Source organism: Chenopodium album, chromosome 14, assembly GCF_948465745.1.
Source record: "Chenopodium album chromosome 14, dcCheAlbu1.1, whole genome shotgun sequence".
Taxonomy (NCBI): domain Eukaryota; kingdom Viridiplantae; phylum Streptophyta; class Magnoliopsida; order Caryophyllales; family Amaranthaceae; genus Chenopodium; species Chenopodium album.
This window is the reverse complement of record NC_137847.1, coordinates 35,663,541-35,688,102: the sequence shown is the minus strand read 5'-3', so window position 1 is coordinate 35,688,102 and position 24,562 is coordinate 35,663,541. Positions and strand designations below refer to the sequence as shown.

At 36.2% G+C, this 24,562-nt stretch overlaps 1 protein-coding gene and 1 long non-coding RNA gene across 2 annotated transcripts; one reads left to right on the top strand and one right to left on the bottom strand.

Moving 5' to 3' along the window:
* Positions 1–8,259: 8,259 nt before the first annotated feature.
* LOC145577469 (uncharacterized) lies at positions 8,260–8,614 on the bottom strand. The gene is made up of 3 exons (XR_014098803.1): positions 8,546–8,614; positions 8,394–8,457; positions 8,260–8,307 (listed from the first exon to the last, which is right to left on the bottom strand). It is a non-coding gene; the product is annotated as an uncharacterized LOC145577469 (long non-coding RNA).
* Positions 8,615–16,359: 7,745 nt separating this feature from the next.
* LOC145579174 (protease Do-like 5, chloroplastic) lies at positions 16,360–19,727 on the top strand. Its single transcript, XM_081636431.1, has 5 exons — positions 16,360–16,514; positions 17,068–17,190; positions 18,248–18,335; positions 18,537–18,611; positions 19,571–19,727. Exons 1-5 carry the CDS (start codon positions 16,416–16,418, stop codon positions 19,675–19,677), a joined length of 492 nt encoding a protein of 163 aa, XP_081492557.1. The 5' UTR covers positions 16,360–16,415; the 3' UTR covers positions 19,678–19,727.
* The last annotated feature ends 4,835 nt before the right edge of the window (positions 19,728–24,562 follow it).

Below are 24,562 nucleotides of genomic sequence, written 5' to 3'. Positions count from 1 at the left end.
TAATTGTAGTTTATGGTTCCGATTCTTATGGCACTTATCTTGACTCATTCAACTTGGATCCTCCTAGAACATTCCTTGAAAGACTTTTGTTTGACTTCTTTTGATTACTTAGAATCGAACTACTGATTTCGTGGCAATTAGTAATTTGCAACCTAGCAACCTGCCCACATTCAAACCTGCAACACTACTAAAAAAACGTGTTTTTGCGACCGCCACATCCGGTCGCAAATATGTGGAAAAACGGTCGCAAACAGAAATTGCGACCGTCAACGGTCGCAAGACACCGGTCCTTATTTTGATGGTCGCAAAAAAACAAATTTGCGACAGAATGGCGGTCGCAATTTTTTTTGCGACCGTTTTCTGTATTTTTAACGACTGGTTAATTAGCTGTCGCAATTTCTGATATTTGCGACCGGTCAGTGACGGTCGCAATTTCTGATATTTTGCGACAGGTCTTTGACGGTCGCAATTTTTGGCATTTGCGACAGGCTTATGACGGTCGTAATTTCTGATATTTTGCGACAGGATTATGACGGTCGCAATTTTTGGTATTTGCGACAGGCGTATGACGGTCGCAATTTTTGTATTTGCGACAGGCGTATGACGGTCGCAATTTTTTGTATTTGCGACAGGCGTACGACGGTCGCAATTTTTTGTATTTGCGACAGGCGTATGGCGGTCGCAATTTTTTGTATTTGCGACAGGCGTATGACGGTCGCAATTATTACCATCAAAAATTATAATTTTAATACCATTTGATTTTACGTTGCCATCCTAACCTGAACCTATAACCTGTTTTTATATTTCATAAATTTAAAAATAATTAAATTAAAACGCATAATTCATACTAATAAGTCCAACTTTGAACAATATTTACAATAACAATGCTCAAGTTAATAATAATAGTAATTAGTTAGTAATAGTTTTATAAGGTAAACTAAAAACTAAGTTAGGCCTATATGAATTAGTAATGGCCTATGTTCTTTCAAAAATAGATAAGGCCAATATGCACAATATAATACTAAGTTAAGGACTATGTTCCCCCCAAAAAAAAGCTAAGGCCTATATCCCCAAAAAAAGCTAAGGCATATATCCCCAAAAAAAAAACTAAGGCCTATATCCCAAAAAAAAGCTAAGGCCTATATCCCCAAAAAAAAGCTAAGGCCTATATGAACAATACTAAACTAAGAGCTATATGAACAAATAAACTACGAAACTGGAGTGTGTTGACCAACCCCACCACCACTCATGTCCGGGTCATCTTCCCTACGAAGCTGAAATGAAGGACAACCTGAACAGTTAGAGAACAAGTTCTGCAACATCGTCTCCATCATTCGCTTACTCTCAATTGCCGCCTCCTCCCGCTCCTTCTTCAATGCTTCCTGCAACTGCGTAGCAAACTGTGCCTCCATCTGTGTTTGCATCTGCACTTTCGCCTCCTCTATTCTCTCGGCAACCTCGGCATGCACACGTTCCTCCAACTGTGAAGCTATAGAAGGATTGTACGATTGCGAGCTTTTCTCAGAAGAGGGGCTGTAAAAAAAACTAGCGCTTGCACCTAGACCCTTCACTACACCCTTTTTCCTACCACCAACAACCTCCCAGTATAGCTGGTTAGGGTCCGGTTGTGACCCTTGAGTGGAAGACTCGTCAAGCTTCTTTTGGTAGGCATCCTGTAATCAAGACAAATCATATTCAGCATATTAAACATGTTTATAGGTTCAAATTGCTTAATCATAGACATTTCCATGCATATACAAGGTTATAGGGTCATAACTAGGCTAAAATGGCTTAAATGACCTTCTAACTTACCCATTTTCTTTGTTTTTGATATAAACTAAGATTTTATCAATCAAACATCTCAAATTCAGCATATTAAACATGTTTATAGGTTCAAATTGATTAATCATAGACATTTCCATGCATACACAAGGCTATAGGGTCGTAACTAGGCTAAAATGGCTTAAATGACCTTCTAACTTACCCATTTTCTTTGTTTTTGATATAAACTAAGATTTTATCAATCAAACATCTCAAATTCAGCATATTAAACATGTTTATAGGTTCAAATTGATTAATCATAGACATTTCCATGCATACACAAGGCTATAGGGTCGTAACTAGGCTAAAATGGCTTAAATGACCTTCTAACTTACCCATTTTCTTTGTTTTTGCTATAAACTAAGATTTTATCAATCAAACATCTCATATTCAGCATATTAAACATGTTTATAGGTTCAAATTGATTAATCATAGACATTTCCATGCATACACAAGGCTATAGGGTCGTAACTAGGCTAAAATGGCTTAAATGACCTTCTAACTTACCCATTTTCTTTGTTTTTGATATAAACTAAGATTTTATCAATCAAACATCTCAAATTCAACATATTAAACATGTTTATAGGTTCACTTTGCTTAATCATAGACATTTTCATGCATATACAAGTAAAGGTGATTATGTTTTTCTTTCTTCCTAAAAAAATTATTTCATTAGTTTCCAAAGTTAGATGTGTTACCGAGATTTCTTGTGCCCTCTTGTTAGCCGCGACTTTTCCTTTTCCAGGAACTTCCTTGAAATGGGTCTTTAGGAAGACCTCAGGGGCACTTGGAAGCACTCCACCGGCTTTCTGAGCCTGCACAAATCAAATAACTCTTTTAATGCTTAATGTATGTAACTACTTAAATTTATCATTAAAAACCATTAAGTATTACCATTTTCTTTGCATGCTTTGATGCAGAGATAGAACCTTGGAAGTGTGACGGCTCAATTGGATTAGACAGGGAGCCGCCTCTCCTGTTCTTCTTAGCTTTTTCTGACCTCTCCTGAAAATCTTTCTTGTTTCTTTTCTCCATCATTTGCTGAAACGTAGTCTGCCCCATCCATTTTGGAACTGACTTGTTTTTGACAGAAGCATTGTATGCCATCTCTTTCAACCTCTTATGTGCCTTCTTTTCATACTCCTTCTTCACAAGGGTGTCAAGATCAGCATTCCAAAGGTATAGTTTCTGCAAATTTTTTTAAGAAACAACAAAAATATTATGAGTAATAATTTATTGTAATAAGTAACCAACACACACCAAAGTTAGATAAGTAAATTAAACTTGGGGGTTATATAATACCGTAAACTGGTTCCACCAATGGGTCTTAGTACCCTCGTCAGCCTCATCATAGTTAAGCCATGGTTTGCGCCAATGTGCTTGAAAAATCTCTGTAATGGAGGTGCTCACGGTGTTATCATCGAACCTTAGTACCAATAAGCAAACAAATGAAGTCATTACATACATAAAATACAAATCTAACCAACATTGATCAAATTCGAATGCAAATTAAGCTAACCATGATTAACTTACCATAACCCTGTAGGGTGCAAAGTCCTTCTCGCAACGGGGGTAGCTACCTCACCCATGGTAGAGTCATCGTCTTGCGTCTCAGGAACCTGAGTAGATGTCCCAGTACCATCTACACGTGACTCTGGGGTAACTTCTGGAGAAGTTTCCGTATTTGATTGGCTTGTCGATGGAAACAATTCTCTCGGGGTGACATGTCCCAAAATCCGACGACCGCCACCAACCATGAAAACCTATATTAAGAAAAACATTATGCACATCATTAAAGATCATATAATCATGTTATCGCGATCTATAAGGTAACATCACACATAACCTTGGCTTTGCACAATATCAATAATACACAAGTATATCAAATTAAAACCTGGATGGTCTTTTAAAATAAATTGAAATCCATTAAGATTAAATAATTAAAAAGTTAAACAAGGCTACAATCAATCTCCTAAATCTCAGTTGAATCACCCTCCCCATCAGCACTAAGATCATCATCACTATCGTCATCCCAAAATCCATCATCCTCATCCTCGTCCTCACTATCAGTAGATTCGAAACTGGACTCATCTGGAGGGGCATCGGGGAGGACTACATCATCAGTATCCGAATCTCCTAATCCATCTTCATCACCTTCGTAGTCTGGAATGTCATCCGGAGCACAAAGAGTAGGAATGTCAGCAGTGGTTTCTTGTAGAAAGTCTTCGACAACTGGTGTATCAACAACTGACCTCGCCTTTATCTTGAGCACTGCCCACCATTGAACCTTATCTCTTTTCACACTTGGATAAGGTGCATAGTAGACTTGGTTAGCTTGGTAAGAAAGCACAAATGGGTCGTACTTGGGGTATTTTTTGGTATGATTGAATTCTACAAGCTTGTATTGGTCAATGTTCATACCCCTAGTAGAATCCATCCAACTGCACTTGAAGAGAATAGTCTTATAAGTACGAAGGGCACCAGTGAACTCCAACTCGATGATATCCTCTAAAATACCAAAATAATCTCCACCATCTTCATTGGATACACTCACTCCATAATTCATCGTTGACTTCTGTTTTCCATGGCCATAAGTTTGGAATTTGTATCCGTTCACATAGAATTGGTTCCAAGTACGCACTCGCTTAGATGGGCCCATTGCCAAAGCAAACAATATTTCATCATTTGGCTTGTCTTGAATCACCTGCTCATATGGCATAATTATGTTAAATTGATATGAGTCCTTGAGTTATAGCAAGAAAAAAAAAACGTGTTGATGTCAAATGCGTAACACACTCACTTTCAACCTAAACCACTCGAGGAATTCAGCTTCATGTTTAATCCACACATCTTCTTTGCGAATAGTGGGTTGCATTAGAACAATGTGGTCCTCAAACTCCCTTCCATTCCATATAACCAGAGAAAGAGTATTAATGATGGTGAATGACATTGGATACGTTGCACATTTAATGAAATCTTAGTGACTGTGATAAATACAAATGTAATACCTCTCATATGGTTCCAGAATGCCGCTATTTCCCAAAACATACAAATGAGCACGTTGTAATTCTTTCTCATCCAAAAAGCGGCGCACTCCACCTGTAGAAGCATGTCCTTGATCAACCCTAAACAGTTCCGGAACACTATCATCCAAAGTGCTTTCAACTTCATCATGAACATTACGACCTAAGTCACGTGTTTTAGTATCCACTCCTTGTTGGAAGTAGTTAGAGCAAAATTACCCTATCTCTTCCGTTAGATATGCATTACAGATTGAACCTTCAACACGAGCCTTATTTCCAATTTTATGTTTCAAATGATTAAGGAACCTAAAATTTATAAAATTGATTAAGTTACATGTTATGCAAACTACTATAGATGTATAAACAAAAATGGAAACTATGAGTTTGTAGGAGTTAAAACCTTTCAAATGGATACATCCAACGATATTGGACAGGACCACATAACCTAGCTTCATAAGGCAGGTGAACTGGTAAGTGTTCCATAGAGTTGAAGAACGCCGGTGGAAATATCTTCTCCAACTTACAAAGAATTTCTGCAATGTTGTGTTCCAATCTTTCCATATCACTCAATTTGATGGTGGAACAACAAAGGTCACGGAAGAAAAGACTAATCTCAGTAATAGCTTTCCAAACATGGACCGGGAGCAATTCCTTAAAAGCAACTGGCAACAACCTCTCCATGAAGACATGACAATCGTGGCTCTTTAAACCATGAAGCTTACATGATTGTAAATCTACACATCTACTCAAATTAGAAGCATAACCATCGGGAAATTTCAGGTTCTTTACCCACTCGCATAACACCTTCTTTTGAGCCTTGTCTAGTGAGAATGGGGCTTTCGGCAAAGTGTCTTTCCCTCTCGCATCCTCCGTCACATGTAGTTGTGGTCGTTTGCAATATTTGGCAATGTCATATCTAGCTGCAACTGTGTCTGAAGTATGTTTTTTCACATCCATCACTGTGTGAATTAGCTGGTCAAAGAAATTCTTTTCAATATGCATGACATCGAGGTTGTGGCGGAGGAGAAGAGTCTTCCAGTACGGTAGCTCCCAAAGAATACTTTGTTTAAACCACCCTAGTTTCTTCTTTTTCAAGCTTGCGAGTGCTTCAGGTCCATCTGTTGCCTTAGCCAAGTGTTGAACTTGTTGCCATAGCTCGTCGCCGGACATTATGTGTGGCGGTGTCCCCTTTTCAACCTTATTCTTACAAAAAGCAACTTTGTTGTTTCGAAAAGGATGTTCGGGAGGAAGAAATTGGCGGTGAAAATCAAACCATGACATTTTACCGCCATGTTCAAGCCAAAAAGCTTTTGATTTGTCCAAGCAATATGGACAAGCTTTTTTACCGGCTGTTGCCCATCCAGAAAGCATACCATAGGCTGGGAAATCACTTATAGTCCACAAGATTGCTGCACGCAAATTGAAGTTTCTCCTTTGTGAAATGTCATAAGTTGTTGCACCAACGTCCCACAGTTGTTTCAATTCTTCAATTAACGGTTGCATATACACATCCAAGTTCCCCTTCGGATTTTTAGGACCAGGAACGAGCAAAGAAAGGAACATAAATGGTTTTTTCATTCACATCGATGGAGGCAAGTTATAAGGGGTCAGAATGACGGGCCAACATGAGTACTGACCCCCAAACTTGCCATTAGGAGCAAACCCATCAGTACACATACCAAGTCTCACATTTCTAGGTTCAGATGCAAAATCGGGGAAGGATCTATCCAAGTGCTTCCAAGCTTCACTATCACTAGGATGCGCCATTGTGCCTTGGACTCTAGGGTTTTTGGAATGCTAGGTCATTTCCTCCGCAACGTTCTTTGTGGCAAACAACCGTTGTAGCCTTGGAGTGATGGGAAAATAGATGAGTTCTTTTATGGGAACCAATGACCCCTTTGAAGTCCTCTTGTATCTGTCCCTATCGTACACTCTACACTTATCCAACTCAGCATCAGCTTTCCAAAATAACATACAACCCTTTGGGCATGCGTGAATCTTCTCATGCGGAAGCTCAAGTCCGTTAAGAATCTTCTTTGTATCGTAGAATGTTTTTCCCATCTTATTATTGTCGGGAATCGCTTCATTTAGTAATGATGCAAACCCATCAACACACCTATGGGGCAAATTGTATTCCGATTTCAAAGATACAATTCGAGATGCCATTTCTAGCACAGACATGGAGCTACCTTCGTACAGTGGTTGCTCGGCAGCCATTAAAAGCTCTTGAAATGCTTTTGCTTGAGCATTTGGCTCTTCATCTGAACCACTAGTACTATCGTCACCCGATGGTTCATGATTACTCCCAAGAGCATCGAGAACCATCTCACGGTACGTATTTGGTTGCTCTACACTTGATGTAGGAAACCCTTCACCATGAGAAACCCAGTCATAGTAATCAGGTATAAACCCCTTTTTGAACAAATGGAGTTTTACTGTGTTTGCATCATGAAGACGTCTATTCTTACATAACAGACAAGGGCATCTTACTTCATCTACGCCCGGGCTCTCAGGATGAGCTTCACAGAACCGTATGAATTGTTCAACACCATCCACAAACTCTTGCCTAAGTTTACGGGTATTACGGCCATCGTATCTATCATACATCCACCAACGCTCTTTCCTTTTCATGGTTACAAAATCTACAACACTATGAAAAACAACTCACATTAATCATACACACTGAACTTGTATTCATTACAATAATGGCATAAGATACAATTAGAATCGAAATGATATCCAAAGGTCCTTATCATGACTTGAACGGGAAAGTTGATGTTATAAATATTATTCTTTATTAAGAGATTTAACCATATATATGTCGATTTCACAAGCTTTTAACTTTTTACTCATCAAAATTATCACAAACCCCTCATATAAACACATATATTTTTAAAATAATTAATAATAAATAAAAAAAAAAGCCATAGAAACGCATAATACATTTGTCCCCACTTCACATTTCTCCTTTTTAATCAAGGATTATCATCATGTAAATAATTTCGATAAGCTAAAACAATTCTATAAGAATCCTTTTTTTAAACGGAAACAGAAATTAGCTAACACATGAGTTCATACCAACAAAATGTCTATTCCAATCAAAATACATCCAAATATACTTAAATTTTTTACCCACTACATAAATTTATATGTGAAAATGCAGGAAACTAATTTAAATGGCCAAGGTACTTTAGAGTTTTACAAGTGAAAATGTACAAAACCATCCACCAATTTTAAATGGAGAAAACTAATTTAAATCCTGAAAACTAATTGAAATGGCCAATGTAATTTTACATGTGAAAATGCACAAAACCATCCACTAAATTCAGAGTTTTGGCATAAATTAACTAAATTTCAAAAAAAAAAAAAAAAAAAAAAAAGAAAAAAATCAGCCACTTACCTGAGTATAATGGACGGAAAACGGAGGAGGGTAGGATAGAAGACGAAACCGGCGACGATAGGCCTGCGAAGGAGTTGATTTGTGACCCAAATTTAGGGTTTTTTCCCAAATTAACTAAATTAAAAAAAAAACCAAGTTGCATGAATTACCTGGAGTACGGTGGACAGCTAACGGAGGAGGCTAAGACAGAAGAGGACACCGGCGACGGTAGGCCTGCGAAGGAGAAATTTTTTACCCAAATTTTAGGGTTTTCCCTCAATTAAACTGAAATTCAAAAAAAAAAAATTTAACATCGACTTACCTGAGTACCGCCGTCGGAAAACAAAGGAGGGAAGAGCAGGAGGGGAATCCGGCGACGGTGGGCCTGCGTGGTGTTGATTTGCGACCCTAAGTTAGGGTTTTCGCACAAAATAACGACCCTAATAAAATTAAAAGAAAAAAAACAAAATTAAAATGACATACCTGTGTAGCGTCGACGGCCGGAGTCAAGTCACCGGTGGGAACACCTTCGGAGCAGCGACCGCTTCAGTTCGGTTTTCGAACTAATTGAGACCCAAAGTTAGGGTTTTCGAATTAATTAACTAAACTAATAAAATCAAAAACAAAAAAAAATAGAACGGCATACCTTTGTGTAGCGTCGGTGGACGGAGTAAGGTGGTCAGTGAGAACAACGGCGGAGCAGCGACCGTGTTCTCCCTCTTCCCCCTTCTTCTCTACTTCAAACTTCCCCTTTGAAAATAAGAAAGCCCGACTTTCTTTTAGTTTAGGATTCAGGGAAACAAAAAAAAAAAATTAAAATGTTACGACCGTCTTTACGACTGTTTAGAACGGTCGTAATTATTTTGGAAAAAAAAATAAATTCTAATAATTTTAACGACCGTTACAACGGCCGCAATTTATTAAAAAACGGTCGCAATTAATTAAATTTACGACGGGCTAATAAACGGTCGCAAATAATATTTATTGCGACCGTTTTTTGGCCAGTCGCAAGTAAACAGTCGTAATATCCGTGAATTTTAGTAGTCGCAAGTAAACTGAGGCATGTAGGAACTATCGCGAGACAACAGCGTCCATCGCTGTGCGATGGCTTTATGCGACGTGATGGTTTCATTACAATGCGATAGAGTCATCGCTGTGCGATGGACTCTGTTTCCTCGCACCGAGTTCTTCCAATCCAAGCCAGAAGTCCGCCTTCTTGTTTTATTGATTCGAGTACTGTTTGATCGATTTTACTTTTAGATTGAATTTTTTCCTTCTCTTTAGAAAACCATATGTGTTCTACATGTGGCTATAGCCCTCGGGTATTCACACTCTATCTACCCAATCGAACGCTCCGTGCAACAAAGGGTACATCCGAGTTTGTGAATTCACCAAACCATGGAAGCAAGTTTAACTTGCGGAGTCCCATCCATACGCGCCAACCCTTCCAAAGGTAAGGTTTCCACACGATGCATTAGGACTCATAACCATGAACCCTATTTTAACTACCATAATCCTTGAACTTTAGAGAACTAGAGTCATGGTTAGGTTGCAAACTCATTGCATCATATTGTGACTATTTGACTACTTGTGCATAGCCTATGTGTGATTAAGCTAACTGTTTGTTTAACTTGTGTTTAATAATAAGTCTAAATAAACTGATTAATGACTAAAGGACTTTGCTATAATTAATTAATTAATTAATTAATTAATTTGGATTATTAAAGTCTAATAATACTTGACTTAACATGACTTAGCACGACTTTAGGTTCACCCTTTTCGACCAGAACATTGGAAACAGGTTCAAACTGACGTTTAATTTATGACGCTGAGGTTTAGCTTGTGGCGCGAACCATCAGGGTTCATTGCGACGCGATAGTAATATCGCGCCGCAATGGCTCTATCGCGATGCGACAGTTCCATCAGTCACGCGATGGTCTAGTTTCTTTCTCAAGTCTTCGCGTCGAGTCTAATTGGTTTATTAATTAATAACCGAGTCATAATTTGGTCTTTAATCAAGTTTAGGCACATAATCCCATGGTCTTACACAAGCGTCAAGCATGTCACTTTCACTCATTAATCAAATAGCACACACTTTGTATATGAGTTTCACCATGACCATGTCTACGAGTCTTGTCTGCGCATTTTCCGTCATTTTTGGGGGGGGGGGGTAAGTCGGATATTATATCCTCCCAACATAACTATGTTGTTTTAAAACCATAACTTGATTTGTAACTTGATTCCCAAAATATGCACCCATTTTTCACTTTTTTGTCTTTTAAACTAATAAAAGTCAAAATCAATTCGAGTCAAGTCATTAAGTTAATGGTTTAATATTATAGCAGTTTGTCAAGAAGAGAAGGGCGGTTAATCAAGGATAACACGTTTATTCAATTCTACTCTTCGATAAACCAATCCGGCACAGAAGAAAATTTGTGATCATGGCCACTTAAGAAGAAGTTAATGAGTTTAGACAAAACATGGCTAACCTTAGTGAGATGATGAAGACTCTTATTCTTCAAGTCAATGACCCTACCAAGCAACTTCAGCTTGAGCGCATGGAAGAAAGCCTAAACAAAATTTTCAATGACTATAAGTTCCAGGGAATTAGCTCATAAGAGGTCTTAGTGGACAAGGAACTTCTTACGCAAAAATTCAATGCTAGTGACATCCCTAAGTTCAAGCCAACCGATAACCCTTACTTTCACTTGAGAGCTTTCGAGACCATAATGAGTATTAAGAAAGTCGATAAAAAGATCTTTCCCTCACTTTTCTCACTATCCCTTGAAACCGTTTGTCAACATTGGTTTTTCTCTCTAGACAAGGAGAAGACTTTTTCTTGGGAAGCCATTACAAACTCTTTCATAGATAGGTACAAGTGCAACATACAAGTCGAGATTGACCATAGGGAGCTCGAGATGCTGAAACAAAAGGAAAACGAAGGGTTTACTTCCTTCTTCAATAAGTGGAGGGAAACTTCCGCTAAAATGGATGAGGTCCCTACCGATAAGGAATCTGTAAGATGTTCATCAAGAACCTCCAAGAAAAGTATTCAAAGCACTTGAAATACCAAAGTAACTTGGATACTTTCAAGGCCGTCTACAACATAGGTATCGATATTGAGGACGACCTTGCAAAACAAAAAGCTGCTAACAACAACAACAACAGTGGCTGGAAAGGAAAGAAGAATGACAATCCTTCTTCTTCTAAAACCACCCACTCAAACAATGTTAGCACCTTTGACTTGAATGAGGTCCTTTCTATGAATAATCAAGGGCAAAAGAAGCCATTTAGGAGAAACTTTACACTTATTGGCATGAGCTATGATATGGCGTTTGATCGCTTTCATGATAAAGGACTCATAACTCCTATTGGACCTATGGGCTATTCATCAATCGAAAGGAGGACGGCTAATTGAACCCCAATGCACACTGTGAGTATCACCAAGGCAGGGGCCATCCTACTGAAAATTGTTGGAAGTTGAAAGAAGCCATTCAAGATTTGACTGGCAACAACAAGCTTCCATTAACACTCCACTTTCAGACTCTTTGGCAATTTCTGATGAGGAAGACCATGCTTCTATGACTCCTTATCAAACTAGGCAAATTGAAAAAACTCATGCTATTGAAGAAGAGGAGGAAACTTTCTTCGATGCCATAAGTGACCTTCCCCAAACCGAGGAACTCACCTCTAAAGAAGAGGTATATATCCTCATGCATATGGTATGAGAGTTAATGAAGCTACTCCACGATACCATCAGGCAAATGAAATTAGCTGAAAATAGGCGCATCGTTGAAGAGATGATGCCCACTAGAACCACTGAAAGAAAGCCATTCACTTTTAATGTGGTTACACCTCCCAAAAGGAATGACAAGGTCTATACACCTATTGGGACCTCCTACGAAAAGATGTTTAAAATGCTCTTCGAGAATGAAAAATTCAAACCTATCAAGCCAAGACCATTTGAATCACTAAAAAGGACGGACAGATTCTATTGTCCATACCATCAATCTGGAGGACATAACATAGAACATTGTTTTAAATTCAAGGATCTCATCCAAGGATTCATCGACAGTGGAAAGCTTGTCTGAGCTAACCCAGAGAAGGATGTGAGTATCAATGGAGTTTGGGAAAGTGATGACGAAGATGTCTACCTTAAAGATGTAGAGGAAACCCCACTCTCCACAATTTATCCCGTCGATGACCTTTGGGATGAGGAGGAAGATTCATCCTTAGATGTTCTCACAAGATCGGGAAGAATGCAACCTCCCATCATAATCTAACCTATCCCTACCACTCAACAAGTCCCAATACCACTTATATAAGACAATGATATTATCAAACAACTTAAGAAGACTAAGGTTGAGATGAATGTATGGAAGCTATTAGCCATATCCCACGAGCATAGGCTCGCAGTAATGGACGCTTTGGCTAAAGTAGGGATAGATTCAGAAACCACTCCCGAGGGATTAACTAACTTCTTCACTAGTGATATTCCTAGTCCCATCAACTTGATCACCTTTTCTGATAAGGATTTACCTCCTGAAGGTGACAAACATAACCAGGCCTTGAACCTCACAATGATCTGTAAAAGGATGAATGTCCAAATGATATTGGTAGATAATTGGTCGGCGATCAAAGTTTTCCCACTCCGAACTGCAAGAATGTTGGGAATAAAAGATGAGGACTTGTCTTCATCAATACAAGGCATAAGAGCCCACGACAACACCCGTCGTCAAGCTCTTGGGACTATCACTATGAACGTTACGGCAGGAGTCATTGAACATGCTACTACTTTTCAAGTGGTAGATATCAAAGCCACATTCAACCTATTATTGGGACGCCCTTGGCTTCATGACCTTAAGGCCATCCATTCATCTCTCCATCAACAAGTCAAGGCTATATAGTTGGAGGAATTACTATCACGATCGATGCTTCCCCCATGAGAATCAAAGCGGTAGACAAACCGATTATAAACGTGGAGCATGATGAAAGCGATGAAGATTTATGGGGCTTTAATGCTGAAGAGGTCTCTTTAATTGAGGAAGATGAAAAGACCTCTCTTCGCTACGACCTCTATTCAAATATGACAGTTAACGCTATTCTTAGGAGACAAGGACACTTTCTTGGAGTGACTCTAGGAAAGAAGAAAGGAATTGCAAAGCAAATGGAACTACATGGCCTTCCTAAGTTAGATACTTTTGGACTTGGTTTCGAACCAACCCTAGAGGATCTTAAGCGAGCCTTGGAAAAGATTAATGCACGGAGAAACGCTCGTACCCAGAAAAGAGAAATCCGAATGGATCACTACCCTCTCACCCTAAATGGATAGTTTGTAAAAGAGGGGGAAGATTATCCATGCCACAAATTCTCTAAACCCTCGCTTATCCAAACAGTGTTGCAAAGTGAGCCTAAGCGTATTGACAACAACTCCTCGCTTATCCAAACGGTGTTGCAAAGTGAAAACTTTGACCCGTCGAAGGTCATTACTCAGGCAGAAGGATTAGTTTAAGAATGGCGAAAGACCGTGAAGGTGACTACACCAAGTGGAAGAAGAATCTCCATCACCACATGACAAGGACCAATGTTCGATGAGTCTGAATTGTCTGAGTTTGAGTCTGAGTCTGAATTCGATTCTTCTGTCATTGTAGGGAATATTTCAAGCATCCCAACTTGAGCCCCACTGTGATCATACACTTAAGCATGGTGATATCCAAAGGGAAAGAAGCTAGAGTAAAAGAGTCGCCAACAAGTTTTAGGAACTTGTAAACCATTCACAGGATGAAGGTTACACCCCTTAACGATCCAGGAGAACGTTAACTCCAATAGGTCTGGAACCATGACTAGAAGTTCGGGGTTGAAGGTACAAATCCGACCTAAAAGAGATTGAACCTGCCCTAAAAATAGGCCTCTACTTTATTCTCCTTGTATTCATGTGCGCTTTCTGAGTAACATACAACCAATAGGTTTACCCTAAACCTGTTTAATCTATGTTGGTTGAATTTAATGCACAAACAAAGCTATTATTGGCGATCACTTAAATTATAACCATATTAACCTAAACAAGATTATTAATGATCTTATTAAGCGTGATTACAAGTACAAATTCTCTTTAAACCTGCAAGAGAGGGCGTGATCAAGCAATAACAATAAAAAAAATATCAAGCAACATAATAATCACAATCATCATCATCATAAAAATCTCAATAAAGCATAATGATAATAGTAAGATCCTAGGCATGATACTAACATGATATTAGAAAAGAAATAGGAATCATCACAATAATCATACTTGATATTAGAAATCTTAATTAACCCTAAAAATGATACTAGGAAGCAATAAGACATCCTAACATGATGCTAGGAATCAAAATAATCAAAGCATGCTTTCTATATCAAAAGAATAACAATAAAATTACTTACTTGGATGCCTCGTATCTCTTTCTAATAACAACGCGTTAGTGACTTTAAGGAAAATAATAAACAATTAAACTAAATAAATAAAATAGGAATTTGGGACCAAACCCTCAGAAATATCAAACCTTTCACGTCTAGGGAGAAGACAACTTCGAACTTGGCTAGGTGTGTCTAGATCTAATGTATGTGGTTTTGTGAGAGAGAAGGTTTAGAAAAAGAATAGAGAGAGGAAGCTTCTAGCTTTTAGAGAGAGAATAGAGAGAGATGATTGTTGTGAATCGATGATGATTGCAGATGATTTCAAAACAGGGAGATACGACCCCTATTTATAGAAAAATAGCACGGGATCAAAGAAAATCATATTCGGAATAAAACTCCTTTTGTCGCAAATGACAGGAGCCAACGCCAAACGACGATCTTCATCACAAGGCGAAGAAGGCTAACGCCAGTCGACGAAGCGCTTCCACGCGTAATTACCTTCAACACCGATTGTAGGTAATTAAGCGTCCAAACAGTTTTCGAAATCAGATTTAATATATTTTATTCTAAATAATTCATCCTTTTTAAGATAATGATTAATAGGCCCTCCTCTAGATCATCGGGCCACCTTTGAAAATCATCGGGCCTAATTTACTCCATAACTTCCTCATAATTCATCGGAATTGGGCTTATAATATATCATTGGAAAGATCTTTTCGAGCCCATTCCAATTACACTATTTTTGGACCCTTATCATGGACTAAACCAAATTGGACTGGCTCTTTTTCATAAAATAGGAGTAAGAAAAGAAATATTTTTAGAAAACCAAAAGAGAAATATTTTAATAAAAACATCCTCATCATTAGACTTTTCACACCTTCACCTCGTTCGATAATCAAGTGTCGCGAAAGGTATTCATCACTGGGTTTGGTGTTGGGGAGACACATTTGGGTGTCTACAGAAGCCCCCACTTTGACTAAGTTTGGAGAAACACAAGTTTCAAAAACGAAAGTCAAAGTAGCGATAGGGATGGAGAATGATTCAGAACATTCTGCGATCCTAAATCATTCTTATAATGCCGATACCTGAAAACTAGCGTTAGTTAAACAGATAAAAGAGTTAAGAAACGCGTATCTTGCACCGTCGAGCACACGTCTCTGGAGTAACCTATTTTTGTTTGACGATCTTCCTCATGCTAGGGGATATCGCCTGAAGACTGCTACGCCCGCAACTGCCTCCAATTTCCGCTGTTTTATGACCATCTTCCATATCCTAGGGAATATGATCTAAGATAGCTTCGCTTGAAGTCACCTCCTATTTTTGACAACCTTCCACATCCTAGGGAATGTCGTCGAAGATCACTTCGCTTGAAGCCATCCTCAGCTTTCTGACAACCTTCCACATCCTAGGGAACGCCGTCTATCAATGCTGCTACATCTCGAGCTTTTTTCTTGAATCATGGTGACAACCTTCCTAATCATAGAGAATGTCGTCAAAGACCGTCTCATCACGAACCGTTCTTCTCAAATCTAGGTGACAACCTCCACAATCTTGCTAGGAAATTGTATGCATCTATATTAGAGTTTTTTTTTTTTTTTTTTTTTTTTTTTTTTTTTTTTTTTTTTATTGGATTACTGTTTTTGTTTGATAGGTTACCAATTTCCATGTCGTGGCTAAGTTGGCAACTGATCAAAGTGGACTGCGGTATTGTAAGGTTTTGCAACTCATACTTATTTAGGTTTAAATGGCTATTATGCCTTCTTACTTCTGCATGAACAATTTGAATTCTGAAATACATGTTACAGGTGACTGTAGGAGATGCAAAAGGAAATAAAATTTCAACTGAGGCCAAGATCATCGGTTTTGATCCAACATATGATCTGGCTGTTCTTAAGGTATCAGATGAGGCATTATTTTTGCATTGTAATATTTCGACCTCTTTGCAACATTGGGGCATGTAGAATCATTTAAAATGTTGGTGATGAGAGATGGAGCTTTTCTTTTTTAGATTTAATACACCCTCTGTGATTGCCACTATGCTAGAGTGTTTTGATGTTTTCTCTGGTGGCAAGGTTAGTGTAACATGGCAAGTGATTATCAGAAACAGTTCTTACAGAAATTGAAGCAGATTTCTAAATTTAAAAGTAGAGATTTTTTTTTTTTTTTTTTCATGTTTGGTAATTTGGGACCCTTATACAGTAAGTATACTACTTCGTACTAGTTAATCATTACCACATATGTTATGTAGGTCTCTATTTTGTTTATTGCAACAATGTGGATATACAATCAATTTTCTGTAAGGGCAATACAATCTTCTCCCAGCTTTCTTCAGTTCTTGTTTATAGGATTTTTTTCCCCCGTAGTACATCTGTTTTTGTAAATGATAGCAGATAATTCTGTCAATTCTGCATTTTGGAGTAAATTCTAATTATTTTATTTCTGGTATAGTTTGATCCTCAGGGAAAAGAGTTAACGCCTGCTCTTATAGGAACATCAAGTAATCTGCATGTCGGACAGAACTGTTTTGCTATTGGGAATTCTTATGGTTATGAAAACACTCTAACAACTGGGGTATACCCTTGCAAGCCGACATTTGATACTAGTAACAGTTGGATGTCTTATCTACTGCTAGAGTGATATTGCGATTAATGCGATATGCTGATTTATTGAATGTTGGCCAACTTGTTAGTTTTTCACATTAATCGTGATCTTAATTTAGTTATTTTATTTTTTTAATTTGGAGGATTAACACCTATTATGCTAATCACGTATATATATTAAAATGAAATTTCAAATTACCCCTCATTCCTGTGAAAATTTTACTGTAGTCGTTTGAAATACCATAATGTTTTGATGATTATATAGTTCATAAGTGACATATTTTTTTTCAAGTAATTAATTATATTACTTTATTAATGGTATTAAATAGTATTATCAACATTTTTTTGATTTATCAAATTTTTAGTTTCATTTATTTAATTTTTATTCTTATTTTATAAATTCTCAAAAAGTATTTATTTTATATAAGATTGAAATTTTCAAAATTTATATTTACATTGTAGATATTATAATTATAAGACTAATTGTGGCCATTTTATAACGTGAAAAAATGAACCAATCATATTATATATCATTAAAATAATATGGTAGTCATTTTTCAAATAACCGCTTTGATTTATCATTGTTTACCTATACACTTTTACACGAGCAAGATTTCAGTTATACAGATTTGCATTTTGCTTGTTAAGGACTGAATGTACCAGAAAATACACTAGAATGACAGGATTCTACTAAAAAATACAGCATTGGGCTGTTACGTGTTACCTTAAGTCCTAAACTGTGGATAAACCCTCACAACTTTTCCTGTGAAATGTTGTTTGTTTTTTTTAAAGAGAGGGGGGGGGGGGGTGTTCATTACCCACATGTAGCTCTTATCATAGTTTTCTGGTTTACTGATAGATGATTTATGCTATACGCATGCTATCTTTTGGAATAACAACGTCACTTTTACAGCAATAGAACTAACCAAATTACTGCTTCTAAAGCTGGTTTCTTATCTGTCGGAGTTATAGATCATAATTACCAAATACTTAATGATGTGTAATTGGGATTTTAAATTTTAACCCAGGTAGTAAGTGGTCTGGACAGAGAGATACCGTCTCCAAATGGACAGGCCATTCGAGGAGCCATACAAACAGATGCTGCTATTAATGCTGGTAAAACTTGAGAATAGCTTAATAATAATTTCTCAATTGTTAGTCTATACTTTCATATTACTATACTTGTTTTTCATCAGTTCTTAGAGCCACAATAGGGTATAATTTTGCACAGAACTAACCTCTTTTACAAGATGGACCAGCAGTTTGTTTACATTTTCTATGATAAAATTTATCCTTATTTTAGCACATTGATATCAGGAAACTCAGGAGGGCCATTGATTGATTCATATGGTCATGTCATTGGTGTGAATACTGCGACATTTACTCTCAAAGGTGAGTAAATTTCATTATATTTTTATCTTTTTGTTTGTTTTCTCAAAGCAAGAAGAAAGCAGTGGATTTGCACTTAGTAGAATCTCGTCTTTTACAAGTAACAAGTAATTTACTTCAATTAGAAACGTAATAATTCGGTCAAAATTATTTTGGCAGTCTTAACTCTGAATTTGCTGATTTTCTCATGATTTGCTATTATATTTCATATGAATGACACCTATTGTTTTACTCTTTCAATCTCTTGGATGTGTCCTGTTGTAATCTACAGATACGACTTTTTACCTTCTCATGTTTCAATCTTTACTTCTTAATTTGATTGGTAAACACTAAAACAGTAGACTGTAGATTTTTTTCAGGCAAATTTGTCTCATAGTTAGGCCTTTTGGGTAAGGTTCAAGGGATTCTTCCCTGGAAGGTATCCCGTCCCATCTTGCTCTTGATGTTGGTTGTTTGCTTAACTTTATGATTCAATAATAAATGCTCTGTTCGTTCATTTAACATAAATAAATAAAATTTAAAATAAAAAAGCTTTATGTAAATATTCCTTTTCATTTTCTATGTAGATGAAAACTTTATGAATAGATGTGTCAAGTGTTCTTGACGCATTTGGTTAAAGCTGTATTGATAATGGTAAATAATAAAGATATCTGGGTTGGTACTTGGCTTTGGATTATAACCCAAAAAAATATAAATTTAAAATAAAGAAATATAATAATTCATATCATCTGTTTATAAGTTCAAAATCTCATTTATTCAAAATGGAAGGTTTAAGTTATATGAGATAAGCATCCATATTCTGAAAGACAATTGCAGTATTTTAAGGAGATAAGAGCATGGAAGCTCGCTAATTTTAATGTTTGGTGATGTTTGTTGGTCATATTCCCTTTTTCCTTACTGTCTGAATTTGATTCTAATATACTGTACTGAATCTTTCTACCATCAAACTTTGTTAAATGCAGGCTCTGGAATGTCCTCTGGTGTTAACTTTGCGATTCCAATTGACACTGTATTGCGGACTGTACCTGCTCTCATTGTCTATGGAACACCTTATAGTAACAGGTACTAGGACTACTAGCTGAATTGCTATTGAAATTGGGATCTCTAAGATTTCCTGTGAGTAAAAATTCGAATGTGAAGATCATTCTCGTTAGTCGTAATTCGTAAAGCTTTCTACTGCTGGGTGATTGTTGCATGCATGCTCTCCTATCATTCTTTAATTATATGCTAAATTTTTTGTAAGAAGAAATTTGACAAGCAACTGATTATGGCAGTCACGTATATTTCAGATACTTCTGAAGAAAGATGTTTAAAAAAAATTCTGCATTGCTCTAGAATTGGGTGGTGGTGTTTTCTTGGCCTAAAAGCTTGAGAAGACTTTTTCTTGATAGTAAAAAATGTTGACCTTATTTTGAACAAGGCACCATTTGTCTTTTGGAAAGTTTGAATTGATTCTCATCCGCACTGTTTTGAATTTGCTTGGGTTCGTCACCGCGTAAAAAATCAACCAGCAACTTAGCAAGTGCAATAATTTGCCATCAGAGATGGCTGAAGATCCATAGTTTTAGGATACAAACCCAACCCGAAAAATTTGTACTATTGACTCAGGTGACAATAATTCAGAAAAAATTGCCCCATTGTCTCGATCAATAATAATTCAGTTAGGAATATTACCGCGAAAGCAAGCTGCGCAGAGCAACGAACTCAGCTAGAGTGAGCTCAGTTTGAGAGATGAGACTAAAACATGCAAATCTGATCTTGAAAATAGACAATTCCATCAAACCTTTAAACATAATACTCCTAAATAATAATTTGATTTAGATTTAGTACCAAACAAATCTTGCAGTAGACAATAGTACTAGTACTAGAGAAAAGTATAAACTGTAAATTCTTGGAAAAGATATAAAGTGTTGATGAGATAAACTAATCATTTCCATTTTTAAGAAAGGCCCTTATTTTTGGGACGATTGCGGGGCCAAAGCCATTGGAAACGCAGGTGCTTACAGCCTAAGCAAGCAGCTTTCAGCCTTTCACGGCTTAATCTTATCATCTCTTTCTAATGATGACTTTTTTTGCTCAGTTTTTATGTGACAAGATTTAGACATTCTCTGAAAATCATGGCTAGCAAAATCACTCCCCAAAAAAAAAAAAAGAAAAATGCTCATTGAGGGGGGTAGTGTAATGGTTTGGGCAAATCATGGTGTTGGCCATTGTACCGTGATATTTTACGTAATAGTATGTAAATAGTGTAAAATGTTAATTCGTATAAAATAAGTGGAATACACGATTTTGTCTTTGTGAAGAGGTTTACAAAATTTGTTGAGAAGTCGAAATAGGTGATTTGTCCTAGGTCGCCTATGTGTACTAGTCCAAAAGAGTAATTGACTGTTTTGGGTAAACAAAATTGTATATTTTCTTTGTTTATATGCCTAAATAATAAAAAATGCTCTAGATTGAAAAGGTACTTTCTTGTATTGGCTATATGATGTAATAGTATCAAGAAAGAATAATGTCTTTTTTGGAACTTTATTATGTGGGCAACTTATTTTGGAACTTTGTTATACTCATTATTGAAGATGATGAGAAAATACATAGCCTACAACATAATCGGATTGTTGTGCCCCCAATCTGCCATAAAGTTCAATTCATGATTATGCCTCACTAAAGCGGTGATGAAAGTTTGAAAGAACATTAGAGTTAAAAATCTGTAATAATAAAAATTAAATGTTATACATAACCTTTAATGTCAGCGGCACATCAAGAATTTATTCTTATGGGTTCGCAATCTTCAAACTCATAACAGTGAAATCAAATGTTGTATCGTTATTTAAAACAAAATTTTAAACTTATAATTTGGACGTGCATAATACATGTTGATTTAAGGTGTTGAGGCAGTTTATCAATTAGAAATGACACCTGTATATATTAACATTTACTATTAACATCATTTAGGACGTTTACTCAACACCTATTAAGTAATTTAAAATTTTACAATTTTACAACTTAAATAAAAAAAAAATAAAAAAAAATAAAAAAAAAAAAAATTTGCGCTAATTGCTACTCCTTGGGTTTCGATTTCCCTGAAAAAAGAAAGCCTCCACCACTAGACCGCTAAGCATATCATAGTTAAATATTTAAATCCTTTTTATAATTAAAAAAATAAATAAATAAATTAATAATCTCACCTTTGCCTCAAAATTGGATTAGAAGAAAATTGAAATACATTGAAATCTAATTTTGAACTTTAAAAATTTAAAATTGTTATTGGAAAGTGGCATATTTTGAAATGACGGAATTTTTGGAAAGTTCTAATATTAAACTATCTAGAAAAAAAATCGATTGGTGTTTTTTTTAGAGAGTTTTAACAGTTTATGATTTATCCAAGAAAATATTCTTTTAGAATCTATGTATATGAGCATAAAATTTACACAATCGTTGCCTTTTTGCCTCGCCATTTCAAAATATGATGGATATTAGATTCATGTAGATAGGTGGCAACATTATTGTCTTCACGCACAATAATGAATTATGTAAAAATTCTATTATGAAATTGACCATGACTACTCTTAAGTCTTATTGGTTGATTTTTCTATTTTATGCTTGGTCAATTTTTTTTTTCAATTTTTATAAAAATTTAAGATTTTCGATACATATTTTCGCCATTTTTGCATCATTTGATTGAGATTGTCCAATTAAAATGTATTATTCTGGAAATAAGAAACAATTTACATTCGCACGAATCCCAATTTACGAAAGCGAAAAAATAGCAGATGGTGTGTGATTAGGACATAGGTTCATTCTCCTTCAATGCGTGAGAGGATTTAAAGGACAAATATCATGAAGGAAGAACATTAAAAACGTTGAAAAACATTGAAAAATAATGAAGAACAATATTTTGATTTTAATCTCTTCTAATTTAATCATATTTTTTTAATTTAATAAAAAGTGATTTTAATATAATTGAAAAGAAAAATAAAATTTTTGAAAAATCAGACATTATGTTTTTGAAAAAAGAAAAAGAATTAAAAAAAAAAAAAAAAGGTTTGACCAAGCATTTTAAAAAGGAAAAAAATCAACCAATAGGATTTAAAAATAATAATGGTCATTTTAAGGCCATATGACCATAGTAGAACATAGGTAAGTGTGCATTCACTTCTCTTATTCAGGTTAATGTTAAAACAATCCATTTTCATTTAAAAGGATTTATTTAATTTTGTACGTTAAATTCATGATTGAACAAATGAGACAAAACAACTATATGAATTATTTAACACTTGAAATGAACAAAGAAAAAGTGTCAACTACCATACGTTTTCATGTAATTTGTTAGTTTATAAATAATTTTAATATAGTTTGTTTCATGTTGATTTGAACTAGTTCAAAAAAAAAATGCAAGATTCATCGAAATATAAAATTGATTTTTTTAAATGTTTAGATGATTCAATTTAACTTTCTGTTAATATGCAAAAATCTGAAAATGATTTTCAAAACGTTGTGTTTAGAGGGTTAAAATGTTTTTTGATGCAAATGAGGGCAAAACCCGTTTATTATTAAAATAAAAACGATTACATAACAAAGCCAGATGAAGTCACGCCTATGGCATCCTCCCAAAGAAGATCTTTTATTTCGATCGGAGGATCATCGAAATAAACTATTTTCTCTTCAATAAGCACACCCATATTAGCTAAATTATCGGCTACTTTGTTACCTTCCCTAAAACAATGAACTAAATTAACATTACTACCAAAAGAATTAATAAGGTTGCCACAGAGGTTTAGAATATGGATGCATTTTCCTCCTCTCTGACTCTTGCTTAGAATAGATTCGATGCAGGCCTTGTTATCCATTTGGATCATGATTTTGATAGGACCCATTTGCTTAGCCATATTGATACCAATTTCTAGTGCAAGAAGTTCAACCTTGCAGGCATTACATACCCCAAAATTTGCAGCATAAGCCTTCACAAATTTTCCATAGCAGCCACGAAGCACGCCTAGCTGGGCCTAGTGTTCCCTTGGCCGCACCATCAGTGTTCAAGGCCATCTAGAAAACAGGAGGAGCAAGACACCTGATGAGTATTTCTCCTTTGGCTTAGTGTTGCTTCTCGAAGTCAGAGTATTTCTTGTAGCTCCTAAGGAGAAAGTCTTCAAGGTTTCTTCAATTTGTGAACGAAGGAAGGAACCTGTGTTAACGGGGATTTCGTTACTTTTGCCAAAAACAAAATTGTTCCTCCATTTCCAAATCCACCACAAGGTAATAGCAAAGCAAGTAGGCCATTTTCCTGAAAAAATTTAATCCCCCAGCTTCAAGATTTCTACTAATCCATTGCTTAAGATCTCCAACATAAAAGGATGGTGTTGGACTTAATGATTTTGATGATGACACAACCTCACTTACTTACAAACTAATAAGTGCTAGATTGTTTAAGTGTGTACTCAGTTGCAAAGACCAGGAGAATTAAGTGTCTTGTAAAGATACCATGAGGAACAAGAAGGCCAGAAGCAGAGCTATCCATAAAGAAGAGTTCCTTTGCAGGAACTGGTGCTTCAGAAATGAAGACTTGAGAAGAGAAGGTTCCCCTCAGGGAACAGAAGCTTCAGAGCAGAAGCTTCATCAGAGAAGAGAAGTTCCTCCCAAGGAACAGGAAGCATCGGAGTAGAAGCTTCATCCAAAGACATGAAGACTAAATATATTTTTATATTTTAGGATTTATGTAAGTATGAGAAATTAGTTACACTCGAAAAAGATGTGTGGAATTGGTCTAAGTTGATAAAATTGTGCATGCTAGTTTTTAGGAAAACTGTTATCTTCTAACGGTTATCTTTTTCCTAACAAAAAGATTTTATTTATTCTGATTTTTGAAAATATCTTTTGCAAATAAAATCTTCCACGTTTTCTAAAAACTTGCGGCCTACTCCTCCATGATCTTCTTCAAGTCATGGTCTTGCACATTG